Raw genomic sequence first — 27,845 nt, forward strand, 5'->3', positions numbered from 1 at the left:
ATCTTCCTCTTCATACCACAATCAAAAAATGTTTGGATTGACAATGTCGTCACAGTACTTACTTTCCATTTCTTCCGTATCATAGCTTCTTTCTCCTTTCTCCGTAGAATCCTTTGTATTTCTTTCTTCTGTGCCATTCTTCATTTAGATGTTCATTTTCCATAGAATCTTCCACACACTGGTTCACCAATAACTTCAAGTTGTAAACCAAGTTCATTAATGACAAGAGATTTGAATAGCTTGTTCTCTGTCACAGCTACCAGTCACCTGGTTGTTTTCCTCGCTTACATCCGCTACTTCACTAACATTAGGTAAATCTTGAATGGGAATATTTAGTAATTCAGTAAGCTTGAGACCTAGTTCAAACATTATAGTTTCATGGTGAAAATGCTGTAAATGTCACTGTGTTACTAGTGTTTTGTTTATTCTGCTCCTAGACCATTTGCACCATCAACTTACCTCGTGAAAGTATTCTGAGGGAGAGAAAAGGCACAATTTTTTTTTTTTTTTTTTTTGCTACTGGCTTTACGTCGCACCGACACAGATAGGTCTTATGGTGACGATGGGACAGGAAAGGGCTAGGAGTGGGAAGGAAGCGGCTGTGGCCTTAATTAAGGTACAGCCCCAGCATTTGCCTGGTGCTTATCAGAACCATTAAAGAGCTTACCAAAATACTGATTCGTTGTGGGTTTTGATTTCCCCCATTTTGCAAACTTATTCCTGTCAACTGTCATTCATACCACATCGCTCCACAACTGCATTCCTGTAAACACCAGGGATGTGTGCAGGAGATATGACCTACGATATGAACTACAGAAAGATTTGCTACAATGAGGACATATTTTGTCATTTTATGAGTTTATCCAAGTTTTAGCTTCATCCTTTTCTTGAGCATGACCTCTCTCTTAGTGGTTGACAGGTCCTAGTGAAGAGATCTTGAGTGAGGGCAGCAGAGTAAATTCATTATCGTCTGGCAATATGTAACATGGGAAAAAATACCTTCTGAGCTTTAAAGTTGATGGAGATGACCCTGACAGAGTAGGAGAGCTAATATTATTATGAATATCAGCTGTTTCTAAACATAATCTTTAAAGAGATGTTCTTCACAGCAGTGAGATTATTTTATGTTGTATATTTTTATTTGTGGTGGTGGTGGTGGTGGTGGTGGTGGCGACGGCATTTGTATGTTGATTTTATGTTGCCAACGTTGTGAAGGCATCATGCCAGCCACTGCTTTGTCTATAATCGAGAAATAGATTATTTCCTTGTGTGTCTGAAAGAATTAGTATGATTATATTTTTAGAAACAAGCAACACAATTACCTCCAGTCAGCTCATTTTCAAATTATGTACAATTACATGAGTAACATTACAGAATTATTTTACAAATTGTGTGTTTCAAGGAGTGAATGTTTAAGAAGTAACGTTCAAAATGTATTTTTTGGATTTAAAGATTTAATATCTGCTTTGGATAAAGATGTGTCAACGATTGTATACTGTAACACATTTCAGTTCAATTTTAATTCTTTATCAGATCCTGAAAGTTATATTTCCATAATTAACTCCATTTTTAAAATAGCATTGAATGTAATCGTAATGTATGTTCATAAAGGTTATTTATTACATTTTATATGGAATATTTATATTACCTCATTTTGCTTTGCTAAAATCCAAATATGCATTTAAGGAATTAATGTTAGAGTAGCAATCATGTCTTCACCATCATAGTTAGCAGGATAACAAGAATTAATGAATAAAGAGTGTTGCTTAATATTTTAAATGCACCCGAGCCTTCGGATAGCAAGAATTAATGAATAAAGAATGTTACTTAATATTTTAAATGCACCCGAGCCTTCATTCCACCTAAGGCCCCAAATTTCTTAGATCTATTAAGTTTCTTGGATCCATTAGCTATCTTCGTCACATATAACTGACGTTTTAATGCCATCTTGATGAGCACCTCTGTGATAACTCATTCCCTAGCAAATGAACTAGCCAACATGCCGAAAAAAAGTCAGAATACCTTCATGTATTTTTCTATTTTTCTTTTTTGTCTGGATTTTCGGATATAATGACAATCCACCACAGTGAGTACATTTTTCACCGTTATGAACTGTCCCTAAAATGGACTCCTACTATACATCTTAAACTAAGCAGATCTTAACAAGAATGACATTAAAATTAAGAAACAGTTCCAATAAAGGCAAGACAGGAAGTATCATTGACTATTTTTACATTATTATTCAGAACTACATCTTCAATCATCTATATCACAGGCACGAATGTTAAATTGCTTGTTTGGAAACAGTGAACATGTTATGGTGCATAATGGTGAAAACTGTGCAGATTATTCACAGGAACGGATGTTAAATTGCTTGTTTTGAGATGGTGCATAATGGTGAAAAGTGTTCAGATTATTTTAGACTGTTAAGTTATGCAGTAGTCGAAGTTTCCCAAGACGAGTTGTGTATTTCCTTTTACAGGTATTTTCAAACTTCTACGAGTCCTTACCGGTATATATATGATTTGGAAGCGGGCTTCTGAGAGTACATTTGTACTGACAAAAGGATCAGTAGACAGTTGACAGCCTCCAGATGAATGGGGTATGTGAAGTCCCTGCAAAGAGCAAGAAGTTAAATATCTACTATATGCATCATACAAGTTTTTAAAATTGTACATTAAGACAAAGCTAGGAAGCAGCGAAATAGAGCCTTATTCTGATTACACAATCTCTGGCTAGTAAGTAAACAGTTTGGTACATTTCAATATTGGTCAGCCACTTATGTATAGTTCTATAAATCATCCAATATGCACTGTCTATTTGTTGCCCCTTAAGGATAAATTCACAAAATTAATTAATCACCAAAAACAGTTTTTTTTTATTTATTTATTTATTTATTTTTTTATTTTTTTTAATTCAAACCTTTCAATAAGAGTTTGCCTCAGAGAGGATATGTTGAGTTTGTCATTTCTATTAACATACTGTTGAGTGAGGATCAAAATAGTGTATAGGTTTATCAAACTTCTGAAGGGAGTCAATATATCATCATATCAAGCTTAAAAATAATTTTACTATGAAGGACCTTTCATCAAGTTTTTTCAGTCTGTAAAAACACTATACCTGTAAGACCGACATGAGAGTACCATTGAAAGATAAGAATTTCATTATGGTCCGTACTGAACTGAGATCACAATTAAAATTAATAAAATTATGTAATAGTTCCACCTTTTCAATACATGTAAACTTAGTATTCTAAGGTTACATCACTAGTTGATCATAAACAGTATCAGTTTTGACCTCAAATTCTGGGTCATCATCAGCCGTTCACTTAAAAACAATGCACAGATAAATAACCAGTAATGTAGAAGATATAGTTTTTTAACCAGACGTAAGTTCGTGTGGAGCAGTATAACACATGTGAATGTAGCACTGTGTTTTAAAAGTTTTTACAATCTTGAAGAGAAAAATAAATAGCTCGAGGAAACAATCTTGTAATCGTTAACAGACGTAAGTTCATGTGGAGCAGTATAACACATGTGAATGTAGCACTATTTTTTAAAAGTTTTTCAATCTTGAAGAGGAGAAGAAAAATAAATAACTCGAAGATCAGTATTGTAATCGTATGCTTGATGTATGAAGATGCAGTTTAATAGTCTTGTCTTTAGAGTCATGTATATGCAGCAGGACAACATATACATGACTCTAAACATAACTTCACCAAAATAGAACAGGACATCCAAATACTTGAAATACCGGTAATTAACAAAGGCCCCCTATGTAACACAACTGAAAATTGTTTCATTCACCTTGATCAGCATTTTAACCACTAATTTCAATTTCAAGGACATTTCTGAGAAACCTAATATTCTTTTCGATTTTCTCATTTAATTTTTTAAAATGTTAAATCTTTAAACCCGAACTCAATTTTTCATGTCTTGCATAGTTCCTACCCACATCTTTTACCACCAATACCCCACCCACCTGCCCAACCTTAAATCTACTACTCTTCCCTTATTTCTCTCTTCCGTCCTTTCCTCTTTTCACTCTCCATCACACTTTCCGCTCTATTATTCATTTCCAAATTCAACCCCTTACTATATATAATGCTATACAATATGTATTATATACTATATTCTTTATCCACTTATTTCATTGCCTTTTAAAGTCTATCCACCTATTATGACTTCCATTAACCACTTTATTTCTTTCTTTTCCACATTTAACTGGGAATTAAAATTTCATTTTTGGTTCAGAACAATAGCAGGGTCCTCTAGCTTCCTCATTTGGCCACTTGGAAGAGTCTGTAGTTATTTTACTTTGAAATATTAAATTTTCTTTGGAGTGAGTAACAGCTGACTGACATAAAACATGGCGGCGTCCAGCAGTAAACGTGCTCGGCTTGAACAAGAAATTAGCACTGTTTTAAGTGAATCCTCAGAGGAAGGGGAAGTTTTCTCGAACTGTGAAAAATGTGAAAGTGAGTTTGATAATAGTGATAGTGACTCAGGAACATATCAGGAAAATGATAATGGTGCAAATGGTCATAATATCAGTGATAGTGATGACGAAAACATTGATGACTGGAAGGAAATAAAGGTAGGTGAGGATAATCCACCTCAGTTTAAAATGCTTTTCATTGAAGTACAGTGTCCTAAGCAGTGTTATTGTGATTTGTTTCATTCTCTTCTTGTAGTTAGTATGTTGTCTTTTTATCATAGTGCTTTTTCATGCAGTGTAGTACTTTGCTCATTTATTTGCCAATTCTAAAAGAACAGTCAGATAGATGAAATGTTGTAATTTCTGTCAATTATTAACTATTCTGTGTTTTCAATTTGGGTATAAGACTGAAAAATCATATTTAGTGCCATTTTTTGGCTCTCAAGACTGAAAAAATAAAAGAAATCAGAAAAAGTTATAGATTTTTCACATACTCTGCATTAATTATATTTAAAGTTTGGGAATGCTAAATGGGAGAATGGAATGTTGAGCACCGTCCCAAAAAGGATTCATGTGACTAACTTCAGTAGTTAAAAAATTATGAAAACTTATTCAAACCTCTGCATATTTAGGAAACTAGGCCTGGCACTTTTAGCACTGTACTAAGCAATTTCAGCTGGCACTCAAAGTGTTAAGAACTGCCTGAGCACTCATCTTCAAGAAACCTTCGTTTGTCAATTGTGATTCTCAGTTGTTTTAATACTGCACTTTTTTACTTATTTCTCTTCACATTTGTTTTTTAATGTCAACTGTTCTGCATTACAAGACCATTCAACTGCATCTTAATACATCAAGCATACGAGTACAATACCGATCCTCAAGCTAATTAATTTTTTTTTTTCTTCTCTTCAAGATGTTAAAAGCTTTTAAAACATAGTGCTACAGTCACATGTGTTATACTACCCCCACACAAACTTATGTCTGGCAACGATTACAAGACTGATCCTCGAGCTATTTATTCTTCTTCTCTTCAAGATTGAAAATCTTTTAAAAAATAGTGCTACATTCACATGTGTTATACTGCTCCACACAAACTTACGTCTGTTAACGATTACAAGATTATTTCCTCAAGCTATTTATTCTTCTCTTCAAGTTTTTTTTTTTTTTTTTTTTTTTTTTTTTTTTTTTTTTTTTTTTTTTTTTTTTTTTGCTAGGGGCTTTACGTCGCGCCGACACAGATAGGTCTTATGGCGACGAGCTCTCTCTTCAAGATTATAAAAACTTAGTGCTACATTCACATGTGTTATACTGCTCCACACGAACATACATCTGGTGAAAAAACTATATAACTATATCTTCTACATTACTGGTTATTTATCTGTGCATTGTTTTTAAGTGAACGGCTGATGATGACCTGGAATTTGAGGTCAAAACTGGTACCGTTTATGATCAACTAGTGATGTAACCTTACATTACTAAGTTTACATGTACAGTAGAACCCCGCTTAACCGAACTTCGCTTAACCGAAATGCTCTGGCAAAATTATATTTTAATATTTTGTTTTTACCCTCTCGTTCTTAGCCATCGATATTAGTAATTCTCTTGCTATATGTGCTGAGAGCTACTAGGCGCAAACCCTTTTATATCGTGACTTATACAAGAATGCATGTGTAGCATTAAAAAAAAAACCACTTTCTTACCATCTAGTTCGTTGCATGATAATACTGGTGGTGGAGGGGGTGGTGGTGGGGGTGGTGGTGGGGGTGGTGGTGGGGGTGGCGGCGGCAGTATTGTATTATTCGTCATGAAGATTATGTAGTGTGGTTAATGTTGCTTCAGTTGCAGGAGTTTCATCTTCCTTACTGCTTGGACTATTTGCAGCTTCTGTTAGGAAACCAGGGAAGTCCAGCGACCCTTCACCATTCATATTTTTCTTTCACCCAGGTCGTTCCACTGGCCTTGCGGTTTTATACCGTAGTTCCAATGCTTTTCTTACCCCATTGCAAAAGAAATTGTTTCATTATTTCAGATTGCTTTGCGCTTTGTTGAACAAAACAATAAATATACACAAGCTGATGTATGGTTGATTAAACTGTGGTGTAACATAGCTGCACGACAGCGCTGCACCAAGAATATTCAGAAAAAAATGACTGCTTTTATACGATGAGTGACATTATGTAAACATTTTAATGTTAATATACAGTATGCACCTTTGCTTAACAGAGTTTATGCATTTTCATTTCAACATTTAACTTCCAAAAATATTTACCATGTGTCATCCGAAAAAAATGCATCAACCGAAGTGGTTCCACTCCCTTTATTTCGGATAAACGGGGTTCTACTGTATTGAAAAGGTGGAACCATTACATAATTTCATTAATTTTAATTATGAGAGTACCAGTCAAGGAATAAAACTTCGCCAGGGAGGGGTTTGAATACAGACCTCCGTGCTGACAGGATCGAGCCTAAGCAAGTACACTACAGTAACACAGACTGAAACCAATAGTGTGTTTATGTCTGATGCTGATTTCTCGGCATGTCTCTCAAACCAGGCTTAAGCCGCTTGCGGATTTAGCAACACTGCCGCGCAAAGCCCATACCAATTCGCCTGCAAAGCGATCTGATTAGCTACCTTCAGCAGCTGAAAAAATTACAATGGTGCAAGATATTGCATTATTTCGTTCAAATTATTTATCAGCATGAGCAACCCTCTAACGCTTATATAACCGGTTTACAAAGGTGAAAAAAATACATAACCGGTTCACGTTGTTTCCGACCACCCGGTATATTAGGAACAGAATGACATATTTCGTTCTACATGAATATCCTCACATTCTATCAAATCTCTTTTAAACATGTATATACTGTATATTGTCCCCATCCTAGTTTTACGTGCTAACTTCTGTTTGCGAGTATGACCTCTACCAGGTGAGTGCTTTGGACAGGCTGAAATTAGATGAGACCCGAGCGGCAAGGTCATGGAACACCTGCAATATCCTGTCTATTTTATTGATGTTATAAATAGAAGGAAACTAACAGCTGGTAATGTGCCAAGAAAGATGATGATGTGTGTGCATGTTTTAGAAACCGAGTGCATTTTTGTGTGGAAATTACATTTTTTCTAGACTGTTCTATATTATGTCTACTATAGACAATGACAAGTGACTTCTGCAAGCTACGTCACGCCTGCAAGTGAACCTCAGTGAGTATTAGTATGAGACTGTACTCACTCTTTACCTTGCTAGGCTAGCAAGAATACTAAGTTGAGTAGTTGCTCTGCTGATAAATCACAAACTACGGGAAGTGGACAAAGACTGAAATTTATCTTAGTTTTCAGATGTCCAAGGGGAACTGTTACTACATTCTGAAGCCATAGTGGAAAGATGATCTTCTAACACTGGAATTGTGGTTGGATGAATGGAATGGAGACGTCCAGCTAAGGCTGGTTTCAACCATCTGCTCGTAAACTAGATGGCAGCTACGCAAGAGGTAAACTACCCAGGGGTGTAAATACCCTGGTACTTTGGCTTGCGTGCTATCACCTCCGCGTAAGCACTAGGTAGCTACCTGGAGCTAGACACCAATATACGAGGTTGCACAGACTGATTTTCAGTGATTTCTCGCTTTTGACCAAGGCGCCATCTATCGTCAGATGTATGAAGCTCACTTTGATTGTCTTGCACCTGTTGGTTACCACCAACAAGCATATTAAGAGTTGTTTGTAGAGTTATGGACAACGATTCATGTCAAGCTTTCATTAGGTTAATTTATGTGGGTTAAAAATCAATACCTACTAATGGCCTGTCGCAGCAATAGCTGCGAACAAAGACTAAAAATGAATCTGATGATGAAGTGTGAGAAAAGTAACTACAGTCCAGAGGACATTTATTTGCCTTCAAACTTACATTTTCATTGTGACTAAAAATATGGAATTTTTGAACCTTGGCAATTGCCCTATCATGATCTTCTTGTACATGCTTTTAACAGTCATGAAGCTCTTTAATAAAGTAGGCTACAGTCCACCATAAATGATTGCATTTGACTCTCCTATTCATTGACCGATTTTAGTATTTCATTGTAAACTAAGTTTCTTGTGAAATACCCTTCAGTCTTGGGGAACTGACCCTGATATGATGTAGCTATAATGTTAATTTTCGACATCCTTCACAGCTTTAACTCTACTAAATGCCATGGCTGAAAATGCACTGAGATAAGCAACTACCCATTTTCATGAAACTTTGACCCTGTGCTTTGTTAATCGTCGTTGTGAAAGCAAAGACGTAACAGGAACTGCCTGCCTTTGAATTTGAAAGGCAGGCTACTGTCAGTAGACACCAAAACAATCCTAGGTAGATAAATTACCTGATTCTTCGAATCACCCAAAATGACTTCTGTTTATAATTTTGTCATACATCATTTATCAGAACCAACATGGAGCAACATCTTACATTCTGGTAATAACTTGATATCACAGAGCCCTCTATCCAGCTGGCATAGCAAGACCAGCAGAAACAACTTTCATCCATCTACCAGTGAATACAATTAACTGCAATGACCTAAGCATCATAATTATTCCAATACATGACTATTTTATGCAAATAAAGGATTTAATGAAAGAAATAATCTTTTTCAAGTAATCCTAAGATGGAGACCTTTCTTTTGATGTATAACACATAGGTGCGAGTATTGCGGTTTTCTCACAATTTTGTGTTACATGTTCAAATTATATATATAGATTAAGGCTTAAAATCTTGAGATTTTAACGCTTACATTTTCTTATAACAGTTAAAAGCTGTCATGCAAGCCAGCGTTTCGGCAAACATTCTTGTAGTAGAGTAGGCAAGGTACTTACTCCGAAATAGAAAGTATGCAGGTTTGAGTCTCAATTATGCTTTGTCATTTATTTTAAATATTTTTCTTCTCTGCCTTTGTTCTTAACTCTGTGTCTGTTATGTGCTTCTGTATGCATATAAACAAACATTTTCCTTATGGACTTATTGGCTTTGAGCATTCGATCTGCAGACTTCTGTGAATTAGTTAAGTGCCTCCACGATCCTCTATTTGAAACTAGCTCTGTGGCCTTGTTTAGTTCCGCATGCTTCCTTTTAATGATAACTTATTTCATTCTAACATTTAACTTTATGAAGATAAAGTTGGAATTCAAGAGAACAAATTGGGGCAAATATTAATTTATAGAAAGAGGAATTAAGGAATAGAATAATTTATCAGGGGAAATGTTTAACAGATTTCCAGTGAGTATTAGAAAAGCTAAGTAAACAACAGATAAGGAATCTTCCACCTTCATGACAGTCCTAAATACAGATGACTGGAATTAACCATAACATCACTTTCTATAAGAAGCACATACATCAAATATTTTTGTAATAGATATAATACAGTGATTAAAAATTTGAATGGAATATATTATCCAAAAAAAAAGAACATATGAAAAAGGGCATGCAGATGAATACAACAGCTAAACACAAAAGTAAAAAAATCCACCATTCATACTTGGGTACCTCATGTTACGAAGGGAGTGCCTTAGCCATTATGTTACGAAAACTGGTTGTGTTAGTTATAATACATACAATAAGTTATACCTAGTGTTTGAAAATTGAAAATTAAAGCCCATTTGAGATGATTTCCAAATAGGTTTTGATTTTGTACCTTTGTATTTTATCTTCATGAAAGTTTGACATACAATGTGTCCCAGACACTGTAGATGAGAGAGGATAGTGTGACAATTGCAACTCAACAGAAGCATAAGTTATGAATTTCATTACGGTCTGTATTGACAATTGATCACAGTATCAATTGTACAGTATATTGTACATTCTAATGGTATTGAGTAGGTGGACCCTTCCTACCCTTTGATAACAAGAGAAGCATTAATGATTAAAATCCTGCAATACAATACCTATCACTGTTATGGTATGTTTTTATCAACATACTAAGCTAATTTAAGCTGTATGTCACCAAAAATACAGTTAAAAATGTTCAGCTCTCAAAACTTGCCTGTCAGGTGAAGTCCTATAAGACCCTCCAAGCAGCCGATAAATTATGCACAGGGTAACGATTTATGATGCCAACAGCACTATGCGGGAGTGGTCGAAAGGAAATACCGTTTTACATGGAAGACAAGTTATGGATCACTTTACTCATAGGTGATAGAACCGGTCCCGGGTTGACGTGATGCCCTAGCCTGAAGATGAAATCACCCCCCCCACCCCAGGAGTGGAGGAGACCATGAGTTGAACTAGTATATCTACCATCAGTAGAACTTAATATATATATGGGGCCCATGGGCTTCCACTTTGTAATTTGATCTACCTTTCATTCTCTATAATTGTAGGCACCCCCAGAAGAAGGGTCTAAGCCACACTTTTCAGCAAGTTGAGTTTTTTGCGGAATAAGGATCTATACCATCTCAGGTTATTGCATGTGAACTATGATAGTCATATGTTTATTAGAAATTGGTAATTTGTTTGTTACAAAACTTCTTTGCCTGGAAGAAGGGTCTATGCCACTTATTCAAAATGGATGCCGCTGGGTTGAATGTTCCATCCAACGAGTTAAAAAAACTTGAATAAAACAAGAAAAAGGAAGATAAATATTGATAATTGGAAGGATAATGAACGGAAAAGGAAACAAAATAAGGATGTGGCTGATGCAACGAGGAAAAGTTACAAAAGAAGCAAAAAAGAGGCCACAACAGGTGAGTGGAATAAGGATCTATAATAAATAGGTTATGTTGTGCTAAGGAAGAGCCTTAGAATAAATTTGGTCATTGTTTAACACATAAAGAACCTTTCCATGCACGAGAACTGTTCCAAAATTCTGCCTTCAAAGACCTAAGCCAACCACAGGGAATGTTGGTCGATGACCCTGAATTCAAGATTACTGAAGCAATGTGGCTGAAGTTTTCTGAAGATGACCCCACATCTGTGTATACGCAAAGATCCCACAATTTAGTGCTCCTTGGGAAAGATATGTATGTATGTATGTATGTACGTACGTACGTACGTGCGTTCAGTCCTCGGCCCTAAGGCTGGTTGTATACTCAACAGCTCCGCCATCAGCTGTCATAGATAGCCTAAGCATCACTGAAGAGGCGTACTAGGGAAATGAGAAGTGAGGTAGTTTGCTGTTGCTTTCCTCACCGAGACAGAAGTTGCTATTACATATCAGTCAGCCAAGCCCACTGAAATGCATGCAACAATTGACCCTATGAGCAACATTTTCACACCATTCATAACTGGGACTGGCTGCATAAGGAACGGCATTACTAGCACAACTCATACCTCAGTCACTTTCATATTGTCAAAAAGCCAAGGATAAGACTGAGACAGATCAATGAAAGTAAGAAATTTGCTCTAACCCATACTAGAAGACACAGTGAACTGTAAACACTGGGTCTCGCCATCAAAGGCATGGGAAAGATATACCTTAGTTAAAGGTGTCAAGAACAGACAGAATCAGCCACTCCTCCTGTCTCAAGAATTGCCACAACTCTACGGCTCAACACTGCCCATTAAGAAAATAAAAAAGGAACGACCTGCTGAAGATGTGTGACTATATACTTCAAGAATTCAGAGGATTATAGTGATTTGAAGTAATTCACTTCACAATAAGTAAAACTATCAAACAGTGAAAATGTGGTTTAGACCCTTATTGCATGATTTCAAAGTAAGAAAGTGCTTTGATTTGATTTCCAAGTGTTCCTTAAGTAATCTGATGTATTCCAATATATATATTTTTCATTATCCCATTCATTATTCAACAGTTTTTTTCTGTTTCCTGAACATTTTAATTTTGTGGCACAGACCCTTATTCCAGGGGGACATTCAATTGTATAGATTACTGTTACAACAATATGGATAGACTGTAGATATTTCTCTATTTTCATTCTTCCTTAATAGTTTGATGTAAACTTTGCTTGCATTTGATCATGAATATTATGTGTAATAGTGTGCAACCCTAATCAAGTCTTCAGGACAGATTTTTTCTTAACTCATTGTTGAAATAAAACATAATGATGATAATAATAAGTAAGTAATAATAATAATTTATTTATTTATTTAATTTACAATTTATGGCCTACATTAGACCAATGTAGTCAATTATACAAAGGATTTCTTAATTTCCTATCAGCCCAATATTTTTTTATTCTGAGAGATGCTGCCTTCCTTTGTTCTGTTGAAAATACCCTCCCATTAGACCTTTTGTTGATCTTGGTGTGTAGCCTGGTGTGTATGTCTTGAAGTACTCTATCTCAATTTTTCTGTTTTGTTTCTGAGATCATCTGTTGTTACTTGCAGTTGTTTAATATCCTCCTTAATTTCCGAGATCCATTTAATCTTGGTCTTGCTATTCCATAATTTTTCAATTATTCTTCTGCTAATTCTGGTGTCAGATGTTCTGATAAGATGTCCAAAGAATGATATACGTTCTTTCCTAATTGTGTTCAATACTGGTTCAATTTCCTTATAAACTGTTTTATTTGATGCTATTCTCAATTGTCCATTAACTTGATACTGTTTATTTATGCAAGTTCTAATTATTATTCTTTCTGCCTGAAGTATTTTGTCTGTTTCTGCTGTATGAGTAGTTTTAAAAATAGTTTTACTAGCATAAGTTATTTCTGGCTGTGTGACTGTTTTATAATGTCTTAATTTTGCTGCTATCGATAAGCTATTTTTATTGTGTGTAGTCTTATTTATATAATTTGCTTTCTTTAATTTATTTATTCTGTTATGCCAAGCTGGTTTCTCATTAAGATTGTAAGTTAATAATAATAACAACAACAACAACAACAACAACCTGATGTGATCTAATAATCTCATCCCCTTTCACTAAATCAAAGTGACTAACGCAAGTGTTGAAGCTTTGCTGGATTTAAAACTGAGTGTTTGTGCGTATCGTGATATTTAAGTCTACACTTTTTCTGTGCATTAGCCACGAGGCTTAGACTATCGTATTGTTTCCTTTACTAAGAAAGCATGGAAAATAAATGTAATGATGATAACAACAATAATGACAACAAAAATAAATGAGATAATAATCTGGGAAGGGGCTGCCTGGCCGAGGCGGTAAAGGCGTGCTCGGTTCGCCCAAAAGGACGTGGGTTTGAATCCCCGTCAGGAAGTCGTAAAATTTAAGAAATTAGATTTCCACTTCCGGAGGTGCATATGACCCTGAGGTTCACTCAGCCTACACCAAAAATGAGTACCAGGTTAATTCCTAGGGACAAAGGCAGCCGGGCATAGAGCTAACCACTCTACCCCATCACTTGCTGCGGTTAACAATGGTGGAAGCCTTTACCTTCCTCTCCTCCAAGGGCCTTCATGGCCTGTACGGAGGTGACTTTGTCTTCGTCTAATAATCTGGGACAATTTAGGTTTATGTTAAAGCAGATATAATCATGTGGAGTAATACTAAGGGTCATTTCATGACAGAGTAACCTTGAAAGTTAGGAAGTGCTCATGTTGGACTGTATATGAGTTTGTTTGGTTTTCGCACAGTTGGAATAGTACAGTTAGGACAACAAGCCTTATTTGCAAATATGTGATCACTTTATGAGCAAGGGTGAATTGATGGTTACAATTGATGATTACCAGAAATTAATTTCGTACCCCATTATTTCTGTGTGCCATGCTTTGGTAGTGAGAAAGATGAATTAGAGACACGTTAATTTAACTTAACCATGCATTTTTTTACAGGCCTATTTCCTGAAGTCTTCACAGAGATTTTGATGATTTGTTCAAATGAGCGACCTACTCGATATACTTTACAAAGTAAATTTAATATGTCCTCCTATTCAATACATACACATCTCCACCATTAGACGGAGTAATAATAGTCAAACATGTTTCAACTTGTTTGAGCCATCTTCAGTGAAAAAAGGGTTAAAGTTATTTACATAATAGATGCTAAAAAATGTGTTAAAATATAATGAAGGAAAGAAAGAAAAAAAAAAAAGAGACCTAACGGAATTAAAACAATTCAATATATACATTTCCATCATTAGATGGAGTCATAACTATTTTGAGACATCTGCAGTAAAAAAAAAAAAAGTTAAAGTTATTTACATAATTGATGCTAAAAATGTGTTAAAACCTAATAAAGACAAGAATGAAAACAAATGAGACATGACAGAAACAAACAATAAGTGGTTATGGAGAGGTTGTGGACCTCTTAGTCTAACACTGCGGTGTATTATAATTTAAAAACAGGGCAAAAATCACTGTGCTAAAAATTCAAAATGACAGTCTGCCTCCATTGAGTCACCATCACAAATAGTTAAGAGCAGAGCGAAAAACCTGAGAAACTAAGTTTGAGAGGAAACATGTGCCAGGTAAAATGTGTGTGACACATCGAGGAAAACCGCCAACGAAGTTCAAATTTTTTTAATAGTTGCACTCTCGAAAGGCATGACCTTCTCAATTTTAGCGGTCCCTTTGTCAATGATCGTGTCCAATGTTGTCTAGGTGTGTTTGCTTTATTTTTAATAGGAGGGCAGCGAAAAATTGAGAAGCTATGTTAGAGAAGATAACATATGCCAGGTATATGTATGTGATGCATAATGGAAACTGCCAAAGAAGTTCAAATCTGTAATGGAAAAAAACAAAGTTGTATGAGAAACTTGGACTAATAAGTGAAAAATAAGTGTGAAGAAAACTTTTTAACTTAGTTATTAAGTAGCTGTCCCCTCGAAACGGCCTGACCTTCTAAAATGTAACGGTCCCGTTCTTACTGATCATGTCTATTGTTGGCTCAGCTGTGTTTGCGAGGATGGGAGGAGAGAAAGGGGGGGGGGGGGGGTGCAAGGCTGGTAGGGTGAGGAGGGAAAGGGGAGTGGTGGTGAGTTCGAGAGATGGAGGCAGGGTTTGTATTTATTTATTTATTTATTTATTTATTTATTTATTTATTTATTTAACTATTTGTGATGGTGACTCAACGGAGACAGACTGTAATTTTGAATTTATAGCACAGTGATTTTGTCCTGTTGTTTTTTTTGTTTTTTTTTAACTATAACACACTGCAGTTTTAGACTAAGAGGTCCACAACCTCTTCATAATCACTTCTTGTTTGTTTCCGTCAAGTCTCATTTGTTTCATTCTTGTCTTCATTAGGTTTTAACACATTTTTTAGCATCAATTATGTAAATAACTTTAACCTTTTTTCACTGCAAATGTCTCAAACGAGTTATTACTCCATTTAATGATGAAGATGTGTATGTATTGTTAACTAGAAACGGGATGTAACAGTTAACACAAGTGCAAACACTCGAAATACCATCATTAAAGAACTACAAAAATGAAAGATTTGATGAAGCTAGAGATCACCCTATGTTAAATATCATATAAGCTCCCTAAATCACCATTTGAATTTTTAAACTATCTGAAAAAGAGAACATATGGTAGTAGTATTATTTGCAGCATTCACGTGTGAAGTATAATACATATGGTAATAGTATTATTCACAGTATTCACATGTGAAGTATAATACATAAATTATGGTAATAGTATTATTCACAATATTCACATGTGAAGTATAATACTGTTACCGTATGTTCTCCTTTTCAGATAGTTTATACATTTATTAATCAAAATTAGTTTCAGCAGACTGAAGAACCTAACAGTTATAAATTAACTGAGTTAAAACTGAAAAGAGATGGCTTCAGATGTTGCAAAAAATATATATACTGAATTTTTGATGTGTGAAATTTAAGATCTGTGTTGATATCCGTAAAATAGTGGGCGCTGTCATATATGTGTTCTCTGAATTATATCTAACACCTTTTTTTTGTGTGTTCTTTGTATCTGGTATGGAAATTTGCTTTTTATTTCCTCTATAGTTCATGAACTCCTGATTTGGAGAAAAGGTCTTTTTTATTTAGGCTGCATTTGTTGATGGGTCTTTATAGTGTGTTCTTCAATCTGACGGCCATTTCTTGATTTTTGAAAATATTAACTATCTTGTACATGTTCATGTTTTTGTAAGTGAACACTATGTACTGTTGTTTAAAGGTGTGAATTTTCTTGTATTTTTTTTCTTTTTTCTTTAATAATTGATCCCCTGTGTCAGATGATTGTTTTCTTTTGTGATTTGTTCTTAATGCCTGTATTTCAATTCTAAAATCTGTTGTGATTACTGATATCGATATTACTCTGTGTATCACTGTATTGAGTGTATTGGTGTTTGTAACTATACTGTTATTCAAAATCATTAGCCTCCTTAAAACTACATACACAGAGAGTTTGAAACTCTTCAATATGTCCTGGGAGCCTGTCCACATGGTGATTTACTAGGCACCTCACACCATAATGTAGTCAGATCAATGATAACTAACCGCTTTGAGAGGACAAGGTTATAATGTCTATGAAGAAGTATATGGTCTCTCCAACAGAGGAAGCAACTGACGCATTGACATTATTGCTTTTAAGCCATTCAGTTCTAAAGGTTTCATCATTGATCCAACAATTAGATTTGACTAAAGAAAACCAGCCAGAGGAGATCGTTGCAGAGAAAAGTAGAATTTATGAAGAAATAGGGAACTTCTTTAAGGAAACGTACTAGCTCTCCTCAATCTCTGTAATCGGATTGACATTGGGTGCTCGAGAGACCATACCTAAAAATTTTTGTCAACTTTTGCAATATCTTTGGGCTGAATAGAGATTTGATCTATAACATCGCCATTTCTACTCCAAAGAATTCCACCATGATCTTGAGGATGTTTATGTAATAATAATAATGTTAGTTGTTTTACGTCCCACTAACTACTTTTCTAAGGTCTTCGGAGACGCCGAGGTGCCGGAATTTAGTCCCGCAGGAGTTCTTTTACGTGCCAGTAAATCTACCGACACGGGGCTGTCGTATTTGAGCACCTTCAAATACCACCGGACTGAGCCAGGATCGAACCTGCCAAGTTGGGGTTAGAAGGCCAGCGCCTTAACCGTCTGAGCCACTCAGCCCGGCGAGGATGTTTATGGACCTCTGATAAATGTTTGGCATGTCTCAATCTTTGCCTACTCTTATGTAATGTCATACCATCTTGTGTAGAGCTAATCCATTCATCTAATATATATTATTGTTTTTCAGGTAGACTATGTCCTTGGGCAACCAGCAGCTGTTGCAGGAAGATTGTATAATAATAAGAGGGCTATGCTGAAAGTTTTTAGTAGAGTGTGAGGAAAAAAATTTATTTGTGAAACAACAATTACAACTTTTCAAGATACTCTCCGTTAGCACGTATACATTTTTCCATTCTCTGAAACCACTTAGAAAATGTTTCAGTCCAAGCTTCATTCGGGATGTCACTTAGTGCACTCTCGTACGCTGCAATGGCCTCTTCATCTGACGAAAACCGCTGCCCACATATTTTTTCCTTGGTCTTAGAGAACAGAAAGAAGTCACATGGGGCCAGGTCAGGTGAATAGGGGGGATGAGGTAACACTCGCACTTTTTCCCTTTCCAAAAAGTCCATTGTTCTGGCAGCCCTGTGTGCAGATATATTGTCGTGATGGAGCAGAAAGTGCCCATTCTTGGACTTTGGGTGCTGTGACCTCCAAGTGGCGAGGACTTTGGGAAGACAGTCATTCACATACCATTCAGCATTGACTGTACGACGTGTGTCCAAGGTCACAGAGGTGAGATGCCCCATTTTCGTAAAAAAAAAGTTGCCACCATCTTCTTTCCAGAGCTCCAACTTCGTTGAACTTTTGTGGGTGGTTCCTCCCCTGAAAAGCACCACACAGAAGACTGTCTCTTTGTTTCAGGGTCATAATGGTGGACCCATGTTTCATCACCTGTGATGATACCGTAGATGTCTTCAGACTGCCCTCCATTGAATTTTTCTAGCATGAAATGACACCAGTCCACTCTCTCCATCTTTTGGCTTTCTATCAGGGAATGTGGCACCCAAAGGGCACATCTTTTGGTAAGGCCTAAATAGTCGTGAACGATGGTCTGCACTGCTCTTGACCCAATATTTAAGGTACCTTCAATGTCACAAAATGTAAGATGTGGATCTGGCTTTGATCATTTCCCTCACAGCATCAATTTTCTTGAGTCACAGCTGTTGCTGGGCGACCAGGACGAGGTTCATCTTCAATTGACTGCCGACCCCTTGAAAACTCGCAAAACCAATTTCCAACTGTGGCTCTAGAAGGGGCAGCCTCACCAAAAACGCGCAGCAAAGAAGAATGGCATTCTTCGGCACTTAATTTCTTTTTATAATCATAAAAAATCATCGGTTGAAAATCGCAGTGCGACAGATCCATCTTGCACCGTGTCTGACTCAGCACTGCCTGTGTTTTCTTCCCTCGCTGTGGAGGAACTACCACTAGGAGGGGTTGCGCGCGCATGTACCAAGGTCGAAAAACATCGCTCTTTCAAATGAAAATAATCCCGTTGTCCTCAGAATTATGGTTTACACGCTGCTAAAAACTTTTGGCATAACCTTCGTAATCATTTTGGCACAAAATCTTAAGGAACTTTATGTCCACGTTATAACTGTGAGCAATTTTATCCTTCCCCATCTGTTGAATGTTCATGGGTCTAGTTCCATTTCCCACTCCGTCTTGCTAGCGAGACATTCCTGATGGCCGTACTTATTAGTCCTCCATTACTGTTTCTGTTTGTCCGGATTTGTCATCTTATATAGACGCTCGCATGTGAAAATCCACATTTGTGAGGGGGGGGGGGGGGTCCTCTGCCTTATTCATAACTTTTGGGACGATTTTTAATACATAATTCATCTGCATAGGCCTACCGATGAAAAATGGAAGGTTCATAGAATCGTTGACCCCACAGTTTGAGCAGTAATAGTTGCGTACACGGATGCTAGGGTGATAGGTGCATAAAACGGCTGCTTGGGTACTCACGCCAGCTTGCTTCACCATCAGTTGTGTATAAGATGGCTAATATGCAGCATAAGGTTTTCTGAGTTCTTGAGTTTGCAAAATGCGAGTTGGTAGTTACAGTGCAGCAGGCTTTTAGTCTCTGATTCGGCATTTAACCACCAACTAGTAAAAGCATAAGATGAAACTGAATGTCTCTGCAAAGGAAAAAGCCTGGGCCGACCGAGTGTGTCAGAGAATGATTGTCAGACAAATAGAAGGAAATTATGTTCTTAGCCCTGGTAAGTTAACTAATAGAGCTAGTAGAGAACTAGGAATATCCCAAACAACAGTATGGCGTGTTCTGAGATGGCATTTGGTGTACAAGCTTTATCGTTTACAACTTGTGCGCGCTCTCCGTCCGAATGACAAAACCAAGCGTATTGAATTTTGTGGTGATATGCTAGAAATGATGGAAGATGATGTGTTTCTATCGCGCATAATTTTTAGCAATGAAACTACGTTCCATCTTAGTGCACACATGAATAAACACAATACTCGCATATGGGGTCTGAACACGAGAGAGACTTGCTAAAGCTAAATGTGTTCTGTGCCTTATCACGAACAAAAGTGTATGGACCATTCTTTTTTGTGGAATGCACTGTAAGTGGAATAACGTACCTGGATATGTTGGAACAATTGCTTTTTCCTCAACTTACCGAAGATTCACAAGACTTCATTTTCCAACAGGATGGAGCTCTGCCACACTGGCACCTTGATGGCCAAAGACTATTAAATCAATCCCTTCTTCAGCGATGGATAGGTCTAGGAAAGGAAGACCTGGCTCTACACTTCTGGCCACCAAGATAACCCAATCTCACACCATGTGATTTTTTCCTACGGGGCTAAGATAAGGACACAGTTTATGCCCCACCTCTACCAACAACTCTGGCCAACCTGCAGAATCATATCACTCCCGCATTGCACTCAGTGATACAAAACGTGCTTTCTCACGTGTGGAACGAGTTTGGCTATTGCTTAAATGTTTGCCGTGCAGCACAGGCGGGACATATTGAACATTTGTGGTCAACAAAATTTTGAACCTCCCACTGTTCATTGGTATGCAGACTGTTCATGTCCAATGTATATTTTGTGAAATACAAATTAATTAAAGTGGGTCCAACTTTTGCATAACCTTGTATTTTAATGTTGACCAGATTTTCTAAATTTACACTAACATTTTTGAATTAATCATTTGGTGGTCAACATTTAGTCTTATAATGGTTGAGAAGTTTCTCGCCAGACATTTTTGTTAATGTAGAAGTTTGTCTTTCTATTTCAAAGAACTATTTATTATTATTATTACTATTATTTTATAGTTAATATAATACTTATATATTTCGAAGGGTATAACGAAAGGAAATGAAAACCACTGTAGGCTTAAAATAATTGAAACTAGACAATTATTTTGTTCTGTATTCAAGTGATTTGCAATTGCTGCAGAATACTAACCGGTGTTGGTCATATGCTTTTTTTAAATATCATTTATTATCATTCCCTTATGGTTAATAATGAAAGATTTTGTTCTAATCTGATGGTTATGATATGCACATATGGGATCTCATCTGGAATAGACTTGCATAACTGTAGTTCATGAATTTTGAACACTGAATTATTGAGACATGAGTGATATGTTTATTTGAGGAATTAATTATGTTTATGCCTTCTAGTAATTAATTTAGTAATTTGTGTGCACTTATCCTGCTGAAAGTATTTATCTGGAAATATTGGAGGCACAATTTGAGTTAACAGTAGAGAATTGATTTGTTGTTATTCATTTCCACCTTAACTATTAACATACCTATCGTAATTCTTAAATTATATTTATTAAATGAGTTTTTTTTTAAGTTGGTATTTATTTCAGTCTATTAGCAGATCACTGCACTGTTTCATCATTCCAGCTAATTTGAGTGTTTTTGGTGATTGGATCCATTGTCTACTGTATGTGAAGTCTAAGTAGATTGCCTGTATATTTTGCAAGACAGGTTGTTGGTTTCTCTACTAACAGTGATGTCTAAAAGTTTGATCTTGTTATATTTTGGTTTCACTGTAAATCTGATTGACCTGTACAAGGCATTCAGTGTGTTTAATAAGTGCTGCACATTTTTGTGACATCAATGTCATATGTGTACATTATGCCATCTACGCATCTACTCCAGTATAGGATTCCTTTAGATAGATGGTTAGTTAAGAAATTGTTTTCAATGTTCTTAGAGCAGGGTTCTACTGTATGGGATCCTCACCAGGATTACCTGATTTGAGAACTGGAAGAAAATATCCTAAGGGAAGCAGAATTATTTGTGTTGGGTGATTTCTAACCAAACAGCAGTGTTATAAAAATGCTGTAAACTTTGGACTGAGAAGACTTGGGGGTCAGGAAATGAACAGCTTGACTAAGCAGAATATTACGAGCTGTCAGGGGAGAGACGGCTTGAAATGACATAAAGTTGTTCTCAGAAGGTTAACTGCTCATTTTGCTTCGTGTAGTGAATAGTCTTTTAGATGGTTTTAATTGATTATTCTATTGGTACATTAGTGTAAATACTGGTAATGTCAAAGGATATAATTCTTGTGCTCTTAGCCAGGCTGAGACAGTTGAGGCGTTAGCCTGCTGTTCCCAACTTGGCAGGTTCGAGCCTGGGTCAGTCTGGTGATATTTGAAGGTGCTCAAATACGTCAACCTCATGTCGGTAGATTTACTGGCACATAAAAGAACTCCTGCGGATCAAAGTTCTGGCACCTCAGCATCTCTATAAACCATTAAAAGTAGTTCATGCAACATAAAAATATTATTATTATTATTATTATTATTATTATTATTATTATTATTATTATTATTATTATTATTATTATTATTGCGCAATTTGTTATGTTTAGCTTAGTTACTTCTTTACTTAGTTCTTCTTTGATAAATATTTTTTTCTTTAGCATTTGGTTGAGTGGTTTGCTAACACACATATATTTATTTACACTTAAGAAAAAAGAAATTTCAACACCATGAAGGCATTGGTCGTTTGTGTTGATTTTCAAGGTATGGAACGATGCCATGTAGGTATGTAAACAATCAAAGTTTCAGACCCACTGGATTGTTGCTACAGGTCTCCCCACGTGATTGGTCGCGGAGGAATCAACTCCAGTATACAGACTCTGGTGTAGCGTAGTTGACTTGCAGTCTGTGCAGTGAAGTGTTCCCCATCAAACATGCCACGGCGACAGAGAAGAGCACGCTATCAACAATTGTCACCGTTTGAGGGGGCTCGGATAATTGGGCTGTGTGAGGCTGGATTATCGCTAAGGACTGTCGCTGCACGTGTTGGCCGACAGGCATCAATAGTACAACGTGTATGGCAGCAGTGGTCAAATGAAGGTACCCACACTTGTAGACCTGGCACAGGCCCAGCACGACAGACAACTGTGAGAGGGGATCGCCGCATCATTCAGATGACCCCGATGGAACCCCATGCAACAGCAGCGCAAATTCGAGCAGCTGTGGCACCCCACGTTACAAAACAAACAGCTGGTAATCACCTGCGTGCAGCTGGCTTATGAACCCATGTCGCTGCAGAAGGTGTTCCACTGACCCCACAACAGTGTCATGTAAGGCTGGCCTGGTGTCGAGAAAGATCGACGTGGGTCGACAAATGGCATGGGGTCGTCTTTAGAGATGAATCGTGCTTCTGTCTTGCCCGCAGTGATCGCCGGAATCGTGTGCGCCGACGTACCAGGGAGAGGGGCTGCCCAGATCTTATTGTCGAGAGGCACACAGGGCCAACACCAAGCATTATGGTCTGGGGAGCTATTGGCTTTAATGTGAAATCACAACTAGTGCTTGTTGAGGGCACTATGACTGCACGACAGTACGTTGATAGGGTACTCAATCCAGTGGTTGTCCCTATGATGGCGATCATTGCTAATGGGATGTATCAGCAGGACAATGCCCGGGTTCACACTGCATACATCTCCAGAGAAGCTCTCCATGACATCACAACCTTAGAACGGCCCACCAGATCCCCGGACCTCAGTCCTATTGAGCATGTGTGGGACATGATCGGTCGACAACTGGCCAACCGTCCTCAGACACCAACAACTATGGAACAACTGACCCATGCAGTGCAGCAAGCATGGGCCACAATTCCTCAGGAAGCAATCCAGGGCCTTATTGACTCCATTCCTCGACGAATTCATCAATGTATTGCAGCTCGTGGTGGGCACATCCTGTATTGATTGTTGTCCAAACCTGCGGTCAGAGGGACCTGAAAGTGTAATCATCGAATCACAACCGAACACTCGAAGTGCATGTTGAATTGCAGCAATGTAGCACCACTCCTTCTCGGTGTTGCAATTTCCATTTTCTTCAGTAATTTACGATTCCACCTATTCAATACAATATAGTAGTACTGTATTTATATTGTACTGAATAGGTGGAATTGTAAACTTTACTTAAATATATATGCAATCTCAGTTCAATACAGACCAATCAAAATGAAGTTTCTAACCCTTAATTGCTAACACTTGCTTGGCACGTCTTTGAAATTTACTATTGGTCATATGGGACACAAGTCTACATATTTCAGGGAGGGCTCATAGTGTGAAGATGATGATTTTTTGATGGTCTATCTTTTCCCTGCTTTTTGAGAATAAGGTCTATTTTTTGGATTGCTTGTTTTATCTAATTTCAATTTGTTGGATCATGCAAGGGGTCATGTATTCCATTGTTGTTAATGAATTTTGTTTTTTCTATGTACTTGTCTTACTTTTTATCTCAAATTCTACTAAAAGTGTCAATAATGGACTTCAAAATCCATGTCATTTGTCACACTTGTTCATAATATCACTCATACACAATCATTGACAAGTTCATGCAATGTAAACAATATTGTACTCATATACACATGAATGAAAGCGATTTGATTACAAAAATACTGAGAATATTCTTCTAGAATGTTCATATCCTTCTGTTACTAATATTTATTTATTCACTTTTTTACAGGTATGCAAAGTGCCAACATTCAAAAGTCAAAAATCAGGAGATTTTTTTACAGCATATCCCAACATGTTACGACACATCATTGATGACGTGACTTTGAAGAATATTTAACATATTATACTACTCAACTATGTAATTTCTCTGATTAATTAATTAATTTATTTATTTATAAATTCTCAAATATTGCATGTATTTTATAAATACTGATATACTGCACGTATCTCAGCTTTAGAACACATGACTCTCCACTGCAACTGCCTTAGGCCTCTTCATAAACTTTTGAACAAGATTTATGCTCAAGAGCACAGGCCTTGCTGAACGGGTTTTTAAGGTTTAATTTTTTTCCAGAATTCTTTTTCGAGAAGCTTTGATCTGAATCCAGTTTTTGTCCTTATGCCTAAAAATAATCTCACAGCCGGCATTGATATGTGGAAATGATGAAATATAAAGCATTACATTAGTGATTCTGTCATCCTTGAGACCACCACCAGCTGATTGCTGCTGCTAATGATGCATGTTGTTTAAAGGGGCCTACATTTAGGTCATCAGCCCTTAATGGTATGAAATGAGATAAATTGTAATGACAATTTAAACATACATACATATGTTATCATTATAGACTGTTATGCCTTTCAGCGTTCAGACTGCAAGCCTCTGTGAATTTACTAAATGTTGCCACAATCCTCTATTTGCAAGCTAGTGCTGTGGCCTCATTTACCTCTATACCTCTCAACTTTACATCACTAGAAACTGAGTCTAATCGTCGTCATCTTGGTCTCCCTCTACTTCTCTTACCATCCATAACAGAGTCCATTATTCTCCTAGGTAGCCTATCCTCTTCCATTCCCCTCACCTGACCCCACCATTGAAGCTGGTTTATGCGTACAGCTTCACCCATCGAGTTCATTCCTAGCTTAGCCTTTATCTCCTCATTCCGAGTACCCTCCTGCCATTGTTCCCACATGTTTGTACCAGCAATCATTCTTGCTACTTTCATGTCTGTTACTTCTAATGAATAAGATATTCTGAATCCACCCAACTTTCACTCGCATAAAACAAAGTTGGTCTGAAAACAGACCGATGTAAAGATAGTTTCGTCCGGGGACTGACTTCCTTCTTACAGAATACTGTTGATCGCAACTGCGAGCTCACTGCATTAGCTTTACTGCACCTTGATTCAATCCCGCTTACTATATTACCATCCTGGGAGAACACACATCCTAAATACTTGAAATTATCTACCTGTTCCAGCTTAGTATCACCAATCTGACCTTCAATTTTGTTGAATTTCTTACCTACTGACATTAATTTAGTCTTCGAAAGGCTGATTTTCATATCATACTCATTGCACCTATTTTCAAGTTCCAAGATATTAGACTGCAGGCTTTCAGCACAATCTGCCATTAAGACTAAGTCGTGCATAGGCCAGACTGCTTACTACACTTCCACCTAACTGAATCCCTCCCTGCCACTTTATACCTTTCAGCAGATGATCCATATAAACTGCAAACCAAGACCTCATTTTACCATCAATTCTCACTCCAGCCCAATTGTCAACATAAACGCCTTTGATTGATTTTAATAAGCTACCACTGATCCCATAGTCCCCCAGTACGGAGAACATCTTTTCCCTCGGTACCCTGTCATATGCTTTTTTTTAGATCTACAAAACATAAACACAACTGTCTATTCCTCTCGTAGCATTTATCAATTATCTGACGCATACTGAAAATCTGATCCTGACAGTCCCTCTGTGGTCTGAAACCACACTGGTTTTCATCCAACTTCCTCTCAACCACTGATCGCACGCTACCTTCCAAGATGCCAGTGAATACTTCGCCTGTTATACTAATCAATGAGATACCTCGATAGTTGTTGCAATATTCCTGTTCCCTTGCTTATAGATAGGTGCAATTACTGCTTCTGTCCAATCTGAAGGTACCTCACCAACATCCCATGCTAATCTTGTTATTCTATGAAGCCATTTCATCTCTGCCTTCCCACTTTACTTCACCATTTCAGGTCTAATTTCATATATTCCTCCTACTTTATAACAAAGGAGTTTATTTACCATCCTTTCCATTTCCTCAAGCATAATTTCACCATCATAATTTTGCTCCCCCACGAGCTCCATTGTTCGAGACACCACCATGAAGATTTCCTTTCACGTTGAGAAGATTTTCAAAATATTCCCTACACCTGTCCAGTGACTCCCTGGAATCTATTATGAGTTCACCTGAATTACCCGAAACACTTTTCATTTCCTTTTTCCCTCCCTTCCTAAGATTCTTTATCACTGTCCAGAAAGGTTTCCCTGCTGCTTGACCTAACCTTTCCAGGTTATAACCGAAATTTCCCCACGACTTCTTTTTTAATTCAACAACTATTTGTTTCACTCTGTTTCTTTCATCTGCATACAATTCCCTGTCTACATCAGCCCTTGTTTGGAGCCATTTCTGATAAGCATTCTATTTACGTTTACAAGCTGCTCTCAGTTCATCATTCCACCAAGATGTTTGCTTTTACCCATCTATACACACAGTTGTTCCTAGGAATTCCCTTGCTGTTGCTACTATAGCATCCCTGTATGCCAACCTTCCTCTGTCTATATCCTGAACCTGCTTACTGTCCACTGTTCAGAACTTCTCACTAATTATATCCATGTGCTTCAGTCTAATTTCCTCATACTGGAGAATTTCTACCCTTATTAGTTTGCAGACAGATTTCAATTTCTCTATCCTTGACCTACAGATCAGATAGTGGTCTGTTTCATCGAAAAATCCCCGAAAAACTCGTACATTCCTAACAGATTTCCTGAATTTGAAGTTGGTTTAGATATAGTCTATTATGAATCCAGTACCCCTAGACTCCCATGTATAGCGATGAATAGCCTTATGCTTGAAGAATGTATCTGTAACTGCTAAACCCATACTAGCACGGAAGTCCAACAGATGCTTCCCATTCCTATTAGCTTCCATATCTTCCCCACATTTACCAATCACCCTTTTGTATCCTTCAGTTCAACTTATTAGATTAAATTACCACCTAATCAATACTGAATTACATGCCTTCGGCAAAATTTAAAAAAATTAACAATCACAGTACATGTTTAGACCACTTCAGCTGTATCCAAAAAGCCTTAGAGGATGATACACGAATAGTAAGCATGTTAAAAACCTTGATCATTTTACCTACGGAAACTTTAAAATTAATACTATTTAATACAGAACGAGGAAAAGAGGATGTCACGGAAGCACAACTAGAACCCCCTCCTTCTCACAAGACGCAATAAATGATGACACAGACTTGCCTCCCCTCTCTCCGCCGAACCATGCGCATAAACAGGCTGTGACACATCGCTATTACACCAGGTCGAGTACACAGACACATCCTCGAGGTAATGGGGAATAAAAGACACCATTCTAGAAAGAGGCTAGTTAAGATATTATAAGCTTTCATTTTTATCCCGTCTGCGACAAAGATTAAATTTGAAATCACTGTCTTTTTGTTGACATACCCTA

General features: G+C 37.1%; 1 protein-coding gene across 2 annotated transcripts in view; it reads right to left on the reverse strand.

Moving 5' to 3' along the window:
- Nucleotides 1-27,845, reverse strand: part of LOC136874050 (dymeclin) — a 276,206-nt gene that overhangs the window by 166,345 nt on the left and 82,016 nt on the right. For both annotated transcript variants that reach the window (XM_067147559.2, XM_067147560.2), the window contains exon 5: nt 2,511-2,615. In XM_067147559.2, coding sequence (XP_067003660.1) covers nt 2,511-2,615 — 105 coding nt within the window. The remainder of the gene's footprint in view (nt 1-2,510; nt 2,616-27,845) is intronic.

The sequence above is a fragment of the Anabrus simplex genome, chromosome 5 (assembly GCF_040414725.1).
Source record: "Anabrus simplex isolate iqAnaSimp1 chromosome 5, ASM4041472v1, whole genome shotgun sequence".
Lineage (NCBI taxonomy): Eukaryota > Metazoa > Arthropoda > Insecta > Orthoptera > Tettigoniidae > Anabrus > Anabrus simplex.